Source organism: Dermacentor andersoni, chromosome 1 (assembly GCF_023375885.2).
Source record: "Dermacentor andersoni chromosome 1, qqDerAnde1_hic_scaffold, whole genome shotgun sequence".
Classification (NCBI taxonomy): Eukaryota; Metazoa; Arthropoda; class Arachnida; order Ixodida; family Ixodidae; genus Dermacentor; species Dermacentor andersoni.
Window position 1 is genome coordinate 156,200,303 of NC_092814.1, and position 13,890 is coordinate 156,214,192.

The 13,890-nt window shown below is 43.5% G+C and overlaps 1 protein-coding gene across 2 annotated transcripts in view; it reads left to right on the top strand.

Moving 5' to 3' along the window:
- Window positions 1-21: 21 nt before the first annotated feature.
- LOC126547219 (GMP reductase 2-like) overlaps window positions 22-13,890 on the top strand; it is a 41,756-nt gene continuing 27,887 nt past the window's right edge. Inside the window, exons 1-3 of one of the 2 annotated variants that reach the window (XM_050195115.3) lie at window positions 22-272; window positions 383-502; window positions 11,092-11,175. In XM_050195115.3, the coding sequence (XP_050051072.1) occupies window positions 186-272; window positions 383-502; window positions 11,092-11,175 (291 nt within the window). In that variant the 5' untranslated portion in view covers window positions 22-185. Of the gene's footprint in view, window positions 273-382; window positions 503-9,065; window positions 10,180-11,091; window positions 11,176-13,890 lie in introns of those variants that run through there. The other variant, XM_050195117.3, reaches the window with a different exon arrangement.

Consider the following 13,890-nt stretch of genomic DNA (forward strand, 5'->3'; position numbering starts at 1 on the left):
CGATCGCTGGATCTAGAAGGTGTGCGGCGCCTGCTTGCATGTGCTTACCCTTACCGGTGCTCGAGCCACCCGTGCACGTCCTTTTTGTTAGGTTGCTGGCTTCTGAACGAAAGCGTCCAGAAAAAGTGTATTTTTTGCAAGTGCTGTCGATTTGACGTGTTCCTAAGCAACGTCTGTCATTCAATATGCCGCACATTGACAACGATGTGAAACTTGATTTCAAAGACGTGTTGCTCCGACCTAAACGGAGCACGCTCAAGAGCAGGGTGGAGGTGAGCCTTGTGTTGGCGCGCTCTGGCCTTTGGTGTCACGAGAATCATCGCCGTGCGTGTTTTTTTAATCAAGGTGTTCTTTATTAGCCCGTTCTCTTTTTTTCCATCAGGTCGATCTCAACCGCACATTCAAGTTCAGAAATTCAAAATCAACTTACACAGGGATACCCATAATCGCCGCTAACATGGATACCGTAGGGACGTTTGAAATGGCAAAGGTGCTGGCTAAGGTCTGTATATTTGCATTCATGATTTCTCAACACTATCGGGCCCTGCCATTTGCTGTGTATATTACTTCGCAGAAGAAAAGAAAAAGGGAGGGGGTGCTAGCTTTTTTTTTTTTTTTTTAATGCGAGGGCAAATGCCTCAGGGCATACAGGTGTATGGGATGGGGGTGAATAAGGATGATTAAATGAATGAAAAAAGATTTGCTGATATATTTGCTAGTAGTTGGTCGTAGTTGTCGCAGGGTTTGGGTACGGGCTAGTTGGTATTCCATTGCAAACATCACTTACAACGCGTACATAGACAAGCGCTTGTATTCGTCGTTCTTTTGGTCCCTGTCTATATACGCGCTGTAAGTGATGTTTGCCCAATTGAGCTGGTCGAGATGGCTTAAAGAAAAGGTTGCACGTTTTGCGTTTAAGCACAAATTTGCGTGGATGAACGGTATACGTGTTTCACAGAAATCGCCTCCAAGCTTTGAACCCTTCCTGGCACGCCTGTCCGCTAGCGGTATAAAATTGTAAACTCTTAATGCACACTCAGTGGCTATGGTGTTGGGCTGCTGAGCACGAGGACGCGGGATCGAATCCCGGGCACGGCGGCCGCATTTCGATGGGGGCGAAATGCGAAAACACCCGTGTACTTAGATTTAGGTGCACGTTAAAGATCCCCAGGTGGTCGAAATTTCCGGAGTCTCCCACTACAGCGTGCCTCATAATCAGAAAGTGGTTTTGGCGCGTAAAACCCCGTTATTTTTCTTTCTTAATGCAAGCAATAGAGAGTGTTAAGGTACGTTTTATTTGCCTGCACCACCTGAACCACTTCACGAGGGGTCTGTTCGATTCGCCTGCACCACTGCGAACCAGTTCACAGCGGTTCACGAGAAGTTCAGAAACTGTGCAGCTCGATTCCGGAGGTGCAGGCCCAGCGAAACACTCGAAACTAATGCAAAGGTGCAGCCGCGGTTTAGGCGTTATGCTATGTCAGACTAATGTGCATGGAGTGCGTAAGTTTGAGAGGTCCTGAACTGCAGGTATGATCGGTTTCTGGTGCGTAAATACACACCACAGCTGCGTAGACACATCAGATGTGCGTAAGCGGGGTTTTAACGGTGCTCGCGCCCGTGTGCTGCGTCGTCTGCTTCGCACCTGTATGCCTGCACCAAGTCGGCACTGACAGTGGAGCGGGTGCAGCAAAATCATGAACCAGCCTTGTACCTTTCCTGCACCTTTTGAAACGAACGTCGTGGTTCCGCGGGCGCCATTGCTGCACCGCTGAAACGAATGGCAGGGTGCAGCACCTCGCGAACTGGTTCATGTGGTGCAGGCGAATCGAATGTACCCGAGGTGTTACGCCCTGCCATTCGTTTCAGGGGTGCAGCAATGGCGCCCTCTGAAGCATGCCGTTCGTTTCAAAACGTGCAGGAGAGGTGCAGGGCTGGTTCATGATTTTGCTGCACCCTCTCTGCTGTCAGTGCTGACTTGGTGCAGGCATACAGGTGCGAAGCAGCAGCGCAGAAAACGACGTAGCACACGGCCCCAAGCGCCTTTAAAACCCCACTTACGCGCGCTTGCCGTGTCTACGCATGCGCGGGTGTACTTGTACACCTCAGAAGCCGATCATACCAGCAGTTCGGGACCACTCAAACTTATGCACTCCGTGTACATTAGTCGGACAAAACATAAGGCCTGCACCGCGTCTGCACCTTGGCATTTGTTTCGAGTGTCGCACTGTTCCTGCACCGCAAAAATCTAGCTGCACAATTTTTGAACTTCTTGTGAACCACCGTGAACTCATTTGCAGTGGTGCAGGCAAATCGAACGGACCTTTAGATTAGGGGATGCAAGCAGCTTGCGTACGTGCATGCGCAGTACCGTCACCCCTAGTTCTTGCGTACGCAAGCCGCTTGCGTCCCCTAACCTAAAACTCTCTAATTAGGTTTGCTGCATATTGTCCAACTTCAGATATTGTCCAAATGGAACAGCAAGTGGAGTGTCTGTTCTCTCTGATAACACAGAATCACCGATTTCCGTGAATTGAAAGCTTTACAGGCATCTGAAGTGCTTGCAGCATTCAAAAAATTAAACATACTGACCCTTTTCGCGGAGCACTTTGTTCTAGAGAAACGAGATGGTGCTTATGGCAGTGCGCCGCATGTGGCCTCAGCGACAGTGCAGGAATGCAACTGAGTTTTCACTGATGCACTGTGCCTCAATCCTGCTACAAGTTGTGGAGGGGTGGCTTGAAGATACGTGCAGTAGTTTGCAGCAAAAATAGTGACTGGGATATTGAGGAATGGAATGAATCTGTGTGGCCAAGTTCGCAGACCCCTGCTAAAACTGTCCATGTTATCGGCACTTCAGGATGCACAGTTTTCCGGTTTACACAGAAATTTGCTCCTTCGTCAGCGTTGTATTGATAACCTTCAAAGAAAGGGCTTCAGCCCTGGAATGTTGGCATGAGTGAATACCGCTTGTTAAAGGGCCCCTCACCAGGCGCCGTAGCAAATTTTGGTTATATGCTAGAAGTTGTTACGTTTCCTCTAGAGAGCTTTCTGCCACAAAATTTTTTCATATCAGCTCATTAATAGTTGAGATAGAAACATTTCAGTGCCGCGAACCCATGATTTCAGCAGGCGGATTCCATTGCCAAGCAAGACGCTCTCTCCACTCGCCCGGCTTGTCTACGCAAGCGGAATTTCTTCCCTGCATTCTCCTATACCGGACCTTGAGGATTGCATGACGCATACATCACAGGCCCCGCCTTCATTTTTTTTCTCCTCGCTTTTTTTTTTTTTCGGCGCTACGCATGGCAGGCATCGTGCGCGAGCTGTTGTCTTGTTTGCGGAGTGCACGATTTTGCACGCTGTGCACAAGGAAACATGACTAGATTCAGTGCTACATGAATACTGAGGCAGAACGAGCGGATTGCAGAGCATGATCATGCACTGGAACACGGTAGAAAATGGCATAGTTTTGGTATCTGCGCACCTGACTGCACAACCGTGGAAACAAGCAGACGAAGCGGAAGTACATCTCTCTTGCTTCGTTGCGAAGTAAAACAAAAAACACACAGACATTCTGTTTGTGTGTTTTATTATTTCTCTAAACTTCAATTCGTCAATTCAAGTAACAGATTGCATGGATAACAGATGTTGTCTTGAATAATTCTTGAAGTCACGTGTCACCACGAGCGACGGCACACTGCAGACACAACTACGCAGGCACAGGGGCACGACTACGTCACCGTCCAGCTTGGAGCACGGCGGCCGTGAGGAGAAGGAAAAACAGCGTTCGGTTTGAAATTTCAGATCATTCCGCGGCGTGTAGTGATTTAATACTTTGCAGACGCAATCACTATCGTGCATTGTATGCTCTCCACTTGTCAGCTCAAAATGGCCAGACCTGGTGAGGGGCCTTTAAGCAATGACAAAGGGAGTAGCGCCGTTTCCTGTCATAGTAAGTTTCGCACACAGTGTCTGCACACATCTGCCCAAACTGGCACGGAAACTTGCGCTCACTCTATTGCCAACGTGTCAAGAATAAGTGAATGGGTGTACACTTGAATATATGTGCACTATATACGCACAATAAATGATGGACTACACCGATAGTGCATGAATGGTCGAAGCTGAATGTTTCGTGATGATGCACAAGAGTGAGTTATGAGCGATAATAAATCTTTGCTACAAGGTGTTACAATGTACAAAACAGCTGTTTTTCAAGCCTTGTGCGTAGCAGGAACAAATTTATATTGGAACTGAGCCCACCCGCGAGCAATTAGGCAGAAAATAATTGGATAGTGACCGCAGTGAGGAAATTTACTGAGTCAAACGTGACAAACCGCTGCTTCAAAATATTTGCCAAATAAACAATGAAGAGCAAAACACTAATCCTAATTTAATTAATGAGTGGAAAGTTTGGATAGCTTGAAATACATATTTAGCCCTGCTTTTAGAACAAGCAACATATACGCTGCTCGCCCCATTTGAACATAGCTTAATCAACTCCCAAAGTGCTTTTACATGTTCTCTGAAGCTGTGGCCAAAGCTTCGTGTCATCCACACAGTCACCGTCTGCGATATCTCCCGAAACAGTGGTTTGCTGAGCTGCACTGGTGTCATACACATCCGTTGTAAAGAGAGGCAATTGGAGCAGCTGAGGCAAGCAATGGACAAGTCACCATGTGATCAAAGATGGCAGCACCCACAAGATCGTTGCCAAAAAGGTCAATAGTGCCTGTAAAGCTCATTCCTAGCGTAAATTCCTTTCATGCTTTGGCTGATTCAGTCTGATTTCTATAGGCAAATTCACAGCATTGGTAGACGACATTGGCAATCGCATAGTTTCCTACAAAAATTACTAGAGAACTCTGCCGCTGCAATTATTCAGCTGTGATTCCAAGTGTAAATTTATATTATGCTTTAAAACAAATTGAAGTCTGATTTCTATAGGCAAATTCACAGCATTGGTAGATGACATTGGCAATCACATAGTTTCCTACAAAAATTACTAGAGAACTCTGGCGCTGCAATTATTAATCTGTGATGGGAATGGTGGTTAGAATGTGGATTTTTCTTAGCTTCAGGCTTGTCTTCAAACATTTTTCTGCCTGAGTTCCCCTAGTATTATAGGAAAATATATGGCTGATCACATTGTTGAGAACGTATTTGGAGCGCTTATTGGTTTTTATGGTAATGGTGCCAGTGCGTAAGAGTTGGTCTTAATTCTTTCTGTTAATTGGAGTGCTTCGTGATTTCAGTATTTGGCAATGTTACTGCAGATACCTGAATTAGATTTTTTTCGTACATCAGTTGCAGATGTGCAGGGCTCAGACAAACGTTCAGCACTGCAACATGGCTTTTGCAATAATATAATATACAAGCACAGAAAAAAAAAACACACACACACAAGAAGCTGTAAATATGACAGTTAGGGAAATGGAGCACTTATTAAGAGCAATTGCAGAGCTGTGCAAATGAAAAATTAAAGGAAAGGTAAAAATTATGAAATAAAAATTGATTGTTCAGGTACTATAGTTATGCACAGGCCATTGAAAGTTGACAGGGATTTAACCTACAGAAGGCAAAATTTGACGACAGCAGTGTGGTCAACATTTTCAGAAAATGTAACATAATCGCTGTTCCCCATGTGGCGCAGTGTTCTAAACGCGTGCAGCAGTTCAGTTTGATGACCTGTTTGTCTTGAGGTCATGGAACAGCAATGTGTAATGAAATTTCCAGTGAGAGAAACTGTCAGTCATGGTGAAGTTTATTGTAGATTCTAGGCATAGTGTGGCGAGGAAACAATGTTACAGTGATATGTGCACACAGGGTGTGTAAGGCAACTCCTTCACAACAAACGCCCTGCGCCCATTAGTAAACAGCTCCACAAACATACATAGCCCGGTAGAGATAGTCTGGGTCCCTGGTCATGGAGGACTGTCAGGGAAGGAATGAGCTGAGATGTTACTCCAGCCTGCCGACATCCCCTCATCAAGCCCAGGTGATCGCGTAGGGAAGCCCCCAGAACTACACCCATACCAAGATGAGCGAAGAAAATTTGCATAGCTTTGCCCTGGCCTCACTCACATAAAAGGTACCGTCATTCGCCAGGCACAAACACACTGCTCACCCCTGCACGCATATACCTCCTTCGTAGCCTTCTCATTAAGGACCCTCTGCCCTGCTGACACTGTGGAGACCACCCCAATGGCCTGCATGTTTTCTGGGTCTGCTTTCCCTCCTCCACTCCCCTTCAAGACCCAAAGTACCTGGCGGACTATATCAGCACAGCACTGAACTACGCCGCCAGCGAGACCCTGCACTGAGGGTTTTTGACTCCCGTCCTACAGTGAAAATAAAATGTTCTCTCTCTCTCTCTTAGCAGTTGGTGGATGATGAGATAGTGACAAATTGACTGCATGGACACCTTCACCTGACTGCTAAAATCGGACCATTATTGGCTTTGACATCATCCGAGTTTCTCGCATACAATCTTTTTTCTAGTTTACAAGTTCACTTCTCTGCATTGCACATTTGCCCAAGTAATGGTGGCACCTGTCATCGTTCAAATGAAGATGAAGTGCTAGCTGCACATGCTGAGGTATCTCTCTCTCGTACATGGTTTTATCACGAGAGCCGCTTCTACTTTTTCCAAGCCATAATACAACCTTTGTCCGTAAAGTTCCGAGACTGAGTCCATTAAAAAAAATGTATTTAACATAGAAATCATTTGTGCAGCGCCCTTTCGAAATAGTCTCCCTTGCACTCTATACACAGCTTCCAATGCTTCTTGAGGTCTTGGAAACAGTTGGAAAATGCTTCCTTTGGCAGGGCTGTCAGCTCCTTTGTCGTGGCGTCTTGAATGGCCTCCAAGCTCCCCACACGAGGAAACAGGAAAAAATCGCAAGGGGGGAGGTCAAGCGAGTATGGTAGATGGGGAAGTACAGTAATGCTGTGCTCGGCGAAAAATTTTGTAACGCAGAGAGCAGTGTGCGTTATTGTAGAGATGGCTCCATTGTCCAGATGCCCATAAGTCAGGGCGACAGCGTCGCAGTGCATCACGCATGTGTTGGAGCACGCGGTTATAAAGCTCCTGATTCACCGTCTGCCCTTGTGGGACGAACTCGTGGTGTATGACACCTCTGGCATTAGAAAAAACTATCAGCATCGTCTTTGTTTTGGTCTTCTGTCGCTGCACCTTTCTCGACGCCGGAGAGCTTGTGGACCGCCATTCGGCGCTCTGCCTCTTTGTTTGAAGATCGTATTGAAAACACCATGTTTCGTCTTCAGCAATGCTGCTGTCGACGAATGCAGCATCCTTCTTTGCCTTGGAGAGCAAATCAGCACTCACTGATTCCCACATGTCCTTCTGGTCCTGTTTGAGGGAGTGCAGCACAAGTCTGGCATTCAGCTTTTGTTTCCCCAAGTTCTCAGACAAAATTTGGTGGCATGTTGTATTACCAATATTGAGGGCATCCGATAGCATGCAGACTAATGGTGCAGTCTTGCTGTACGATCTCCCTGATCCGAGCCACATTTTCATTCCGTGAGGTTGCAGGGTGCCCCTGCCTTGTGTCGTCTTCCACCGATGTTCTACCCGAAACGAGCCTCTAGTGCTACTCGAAAACTCGCGCCCGCGATAATGTTTCGTTGCCGTAAGCGTCACGAAGGAGCTCATATGTCTGTGTGGCTGTCTTGCCAAGCTTCACACAGAATTTTATGTTTACTCGCTGTTCGAGATGGACGTCCATCTCTCCAAATTCACTCACAGTAGAATGTGTAGACGACTAGTGACAACGTATTTTTCTACATGTGCCATCTAGCGGCTGCCAGAGCAATTAACATAAATAGCTCAGGCTAGCCCGAAAAGATGGTACTGCACATACGCACCAACATTTGTTTTGGGGAATCGTTTCTAGAGAAGAAAATAAATCTGTCTCAAAACTTTACGGACAAAGGTTGTACAAGCAAACTGTTCGCGTACGTGCTGTTTGCAATAAAGACTACACTGCCATTAGTTAGGCAAACTGCTTTGCAGGAAAGTTAGCTTTACAAATATGAAAAGGTTCTATGTAGCGGTGGCAATGTCTTAAAAAAATCTCAAAGAAAAGTTTCACAACTGTGACACATATAATTTCTATAGTAAAACTAAAAGTACCAGTTCATTTTTCAACAATTGTGTGTATTTTCATTATAGGCTTGTATCTATTTTTAGAATACCTTTTACATTATATAGTTACAGTACATATCAACCATTACAAAGGCATCACATGGTAGGCATATTTAAGAGTTTAGAAAGTGCATATGTTAAGAATGGGTCCTTCTGTGTGTGCTCTCCCTTAGCTTATTAAATCTTTATTGTCGTTGGCTTTAAGTAATGTGGGATTCCACATACATTCAATTATGCTAATAGAGTTGCATATATTTAAGTGCAGTTCTGAAAATCTAAACCCAGAAGACTTCTGGGAAAGAAAAAAAGGGAAGGGGGCATTTTCACCCCCTTCCCATTTTTTTCTGAACACTTCAAACTAAACCTACCAAAATTAAAAATGTAAATGAGCAGCAGTGTAATTTACTAAAGAAACAGTGACTGCATCCTTGTGTTTGTGCATAGCCATTACATACAGTGTGATAATGTTTGTTTTATAGAATTTTTAAAATCACCTGTGGAAGATAGCATAATTCTTGTCCTTGAGCTGGATTATTCGAAGAAGTGAACATTACCGGCACAATAAATTGAAACACATATTTAAGTAACAAAAAATTCTAATTGTTAATTGCAATAAGGCACAAATTGTAATTTACAAATTGTAGCTAGTGAGCTTGCAAGATGTATCCACTTAAAATCAATTTCCAGCATGACGCCAGTTTTTCGATACTATTTCCCAAAATGTGGAATGAAATATATGGGCATTGCAGTTACTTTTGTGCTTCAGTGCATAAAAGAGCCTTTTGTTAAATAAGTGGAGCAACAGTGCATTTTTATGTCAAGTTTGATGGCGCATATCTGCAAACTGGCGTCATTCTGGAAATTAATTCGAAGTGGATATGCCTTGAAAGCTCACCGACTACAATGCGTAAATTGCAATATGTGCCGTAAAGTAATTAATTCAAAAGCTAACTAGTAGATTTTTGTTAATTAGTCGAATATGTGTTTTGACTTGCGTAAATTGTTAATTTTACAAAAACTAATTTCATCAAACTAGAACAGGTACAAAGAAGAACTGTGCATTTTATTTATAACACATTTACAAGAACTTCCGTTACACCGCTTTTGAAAGCTAATCTTTCTTCTCTGGCACAAGCAAATTGTTGTTCGCAATTTAAGTTCTTATATAAACTAATAAAGGGGTCTTGCAAGGTGACATAACAGAAATCATATCCTTCTCATCAGATACGCTACTTGTCAGAGACATAATTTCACTATAACTCCCTTTCCTCACGTAGCAACTCTTTCAAGTGTTCATTCTTCCCAGGCACAATAGTAGACTGGAACCAGCTAAAACATAATGTTGTCTCTGCGCCAACATTAACTTCTTTCTTATCATGTTTACAGTGACAGTGTTTTTCTACTTTGATGTAACCTTGTGTGTGCCCAACCTGTGTGCTTTGTAATTATTCAAATAGCACTTTTATTAACCTGTGCATTTTCTGTACATTATATTAATTGTATTAATTATGCTTGTACCACTTTGCTAAAATCACTGCATGCAGTATTTATAAAATAAAAATAAATAAAAGCAATGTGCACCTCTCTCAATAATCTAGCTCAAGGACTAAAATTATGTTATCTGCAACAGGCTATTCTTAAAAATTCCATAAAGATTATCACCCTGTATAGTTGCAATATTTTGCCAACAAAAAGAGCATCTACCAACAGTACTGCGCTGCGATTTTGTAGCGATGCCTTTTTCGATGCTATTTCTTCTTGAACTTTTCATGCATCATCAGTGGTCATAGTGATGTTTTTCCCATGTTATCAATGGGATCAACTGGCAGTGAAGGGTGGGATAAGAGTGCCATTGAATTGAAGGAAGGCATCACTACAAAATAACGGTCCTGCTGCTTTTCTCTCCAAGAGCAAACTGCAATTATCACTGCAACTGCAGCAAGACTTGTCCATGGCCTTCCATTTTTTGCATGCGGAATGCACGTTTCACGACCATTTTGAAGGCCAAGGTATACTTGCAAACATTTCTTTGGCAATGTAGCTGTCTTCGTAATCATGCTAATGAGGGGAGGTGCATTGCACTACTAAATTCAACTTGGCCTAAATTGTAGATAAGTACTGTTATGAGGTGTGCACTGTAATTTGAAAGCCACATTCAGGTGTTGGGTTTACCAATTCCCTGTAGTTTCCTTTATTTCACTGTACATATTCTGTTTTTTTAAATACAACAAATTTCCATACTTCATAGACTGTAAGTTGTGTATTATTTTCATTATGTTTTACGTATGTAGCTTTGTGTTTCCTTAATTGCTTTAAACGAGAAGAGAGGGGGTTAAGGCGAAGTTGTTAATGCGAAGGTTGTGGGTTCGGTTCCCACCTGCGGCAAGTTGTTTTTTCATCCACTTTAATTTCCATTAATTTATCGTTTCTTTATTTCATTTATTAAGCACAAGTAATTTCCTCTATGTTGTCCTTGGTGTCAGTGTTTGTTGGCTTCTCATGATATGACTTAATTGCTTTAAGTGTTTTTAGTTTATAAACACTTGTTGTTTGCTTTAAAATTTTTAATAATGCATTGTTTAAGATCTTACAGAGGAGGGGATATTTGCCATGTGTAATTTAACTTTGTAATAATTACTGATGTGGCCGGTACTGTTGAAGATCAGTTAAAATAAGTGTAAAAGCATTACATTACTGTATTCAAATTTCCTACAAGGCAAATATATGTGAGAATGCATTGTTCGTGAGTTTATGGTGTTGACATGCCGGTACTATGGAAGTGTTTTTATGGCCCCTCCCTTTGTCCAATTGGAACTGAAGGCTTTCAATTGTCACAGTGATACCATGGCGTAATGTACTTTTCTGACCCTTGTATTCAAAGAGAAACGTGTTGCTTTACGTTCTGTGGAATTTTATTGCAGCACTTAATGTTCACTGCTATTCACAAGCACTACTCTGTGAAGCAATGGAAAGATTTCTATGCATCCAATCCAAGCATATTTGAGGTGAGACATGTTGTCTGTTGACCTGTGCTCAATGAACTATGGAATACTGGGTGAGAGAGACATGTTTCTGTAAAATGTGAAGCTCCACCCACAATTTCAAATTATTTATTGTGCTGCATGCTGGTGTGGTACTGTGTCCCACTTGTTCTTTGGTTCTTGTGCTGTTATAGCATTTGTTATGGGTTTTTTTCACTGGCATTTGTGAGGCATGTCTACAAACCTCTCCGATTCTCATGAAAATGTATGTGAATGCTTTTATTGCTGGAACATTGAGGGAGCATTTAATTTCCAGGGAGAAGGATCTTGTGTTGCACAGCGAAGTGCATAGTGCATTGTGTGAAGGGTGCCGAAATGAAATGCAGCTTGTATTGTCACTAACCGTCCAACTGCTTGCAATGACAGCATTTGTGTGATGGAGAATTACCAGTGGCTTATTCTTGTAACAGCATTTAAGAGCACTCAGCACTGGTGTGTGTACCCCCTCTTGTTTTTTTGTTTTTTTGCGATGTTCCCCTGTTGAGTATGTACTGACTAGTCCAAGCTGCCACAGTGTAGCATTCATGAGCTTTGCTTCTCTCTCTTGCTGTCTTTATCAGCCCTCTATGTGGACTCTGAAGCAAATTTAGAAGGTGTGTGCATTAAAGGAAATGGATTTTGTGTGCCAACATTGCTTCAATCACTTCAAAAGAGCGTGAAGTTTAGGGGGCTTTGGATTAGTATACAAAAGATGAATTCAGCTGTTCATAAGAGCCCAAATAAAAAGGATCATGGTGAAGGGTAAAGAAAATATAACAAAGGCTCATCTGGGAAACTTTTTGGTCAAAATTGCTTATCCAAGTGCTCCAGTCATCTTTGCAGTGCTCTACTGTCACCAAAGTTGGGTTTGTATGTGACCTCAGAGAGAATGTGACACTGTCTGTGTGCCCTAAAGAAGGTCATTGGCCTTATTAGTGCAGAGAACAGTGTTGAATTTGTGTGTTACCCGCCCTGTGAAGAACGTTTGCATAGCAAGTGCAGGGCATGGTCCTAACGTTTGTTCTCACTGCATCTGAGCTGACAAAGAGAAGATATAGTACTGTTTGCTACCTGGGAGAGGAGACCTTACAAGAAAACGGTCCATCTGTCTTCTACATTTTCTTTTGGAGGACTTGTGGAAATGGTTTCATCATGAATATATTTAGGTGCTTGCAAGGCAAAGCCATAAGCGATGAGAACCGACTTTTGGAGAGAGGTAGCATACTGCTTCGTTTCGATTTTGTAGAAAATTGGGAAGTAGCACTTCCTAGTGGAGTTGGATCACTGTTGAAAAACAACAATTGTGTCGGTCTGCCTGTGCTAGAAGGAAGGCAACCATTTCTGTGCCGTCTTAAACAAAGACAGCTGCCATTACTCTGCACACATGCAGCACTATCTACGAAGTGTACAAATGATTTGAAGAAAGGGCCCCCTTGTATTTCCATGTCCCTATGTGAGCGATGGTGCAGTGTGCCGTTTTAAAAATGGATATTATTTGCACAACTTGAAGGAGAGCAAATAAATGTCAGCCAAGTGAATGTTTTCTGTAATGGGACATGGGAAAAATGCTTGATTGTACTAGGGGTGTTGCAAAGCAACATGGAGATTTGTGCAACCTCAGAGTATCGGTGACATTCGTAAGAATCTGCATCAGACATGGTGGACAGCTGTAGTGCTAAACAGTCTAAGAGAAGATGAATTCATCTCTCAAGAGATGCAGTAGGCTGAGCCAAGTGATGGAGTGCTTTTCCTCTGGGAAAGGGGCTTGGGAGTTGTTGGCGGTGCTTATAGGATGCTGAAACATTCAGTGGGCTGCACGTCACTGGGCCACAGTTGGGGAATTGGCTGCCCATATCAAGAGTGGGATGAACCGAGGTCGTCATCTGCCGACTGGGGGTCGGCCACACATGTAGTACACACTTGTACTTGCTGAGTGGTGATGGGCCGCCTGCTTGCGGTGGATGTGGTAAGGTGCTGGCTGTCCTTCGCGTCTTGCTGCAATGTCGTTAATTGGGGGCTTGCGGAGCAAAGCACTTCCGTGTTGCCGCACCGTCAACAAGCTTCGTTGCCTTCAGCAGTGTTCCTAGACAGCGGCCCTCTCTTTGACGTGGAATCAACCTTGGCTTTTTTAAGGGATGCAGGTGCGCTGCATGTTGTACACCTGTGTGTTCCGCGCTGCAGCCTCTTGTTGGGGGCTGCTGCTACGAAAGTGGTATTTAGAGCACGTGCTTCCCAGATCTTGCGCTCAAGGACCCACGTAAGGCATTAGTGCTGCTTCCATGCTTTTGATTTTTTATTTTATGATCGCCTCGCAACATGTATTTTCTGTTCATAGTGTACCTCACTTCTCATTGTTGTGTCTTTAGTACATGTATTTCATGCACTTGCGCAGTGACGGATTTTGGGCCTCTTTGCAGCCATGGTAAATTTGGACTTCGCGAATCATTGTTAACTCATTGCATCATGTGTTTGGCGCTCTATAGCCAAAACTGGACTTTCGCCATTAAACCCAATCATCATCATCATCACCTGGCACTGGGGAACTGTGTGCTATAAACCTGTTGCATGTGGAAATCTTAGTTATAAGGACAGTAGGCTGAAAGGAAATCACTTGGACTAGTAAATAAGCATGTGTTCGATTGGGAGAAGTGCCACATCTATTTCATAAATTTCTACATGAAATTTGTGCCTGTGCAGGCT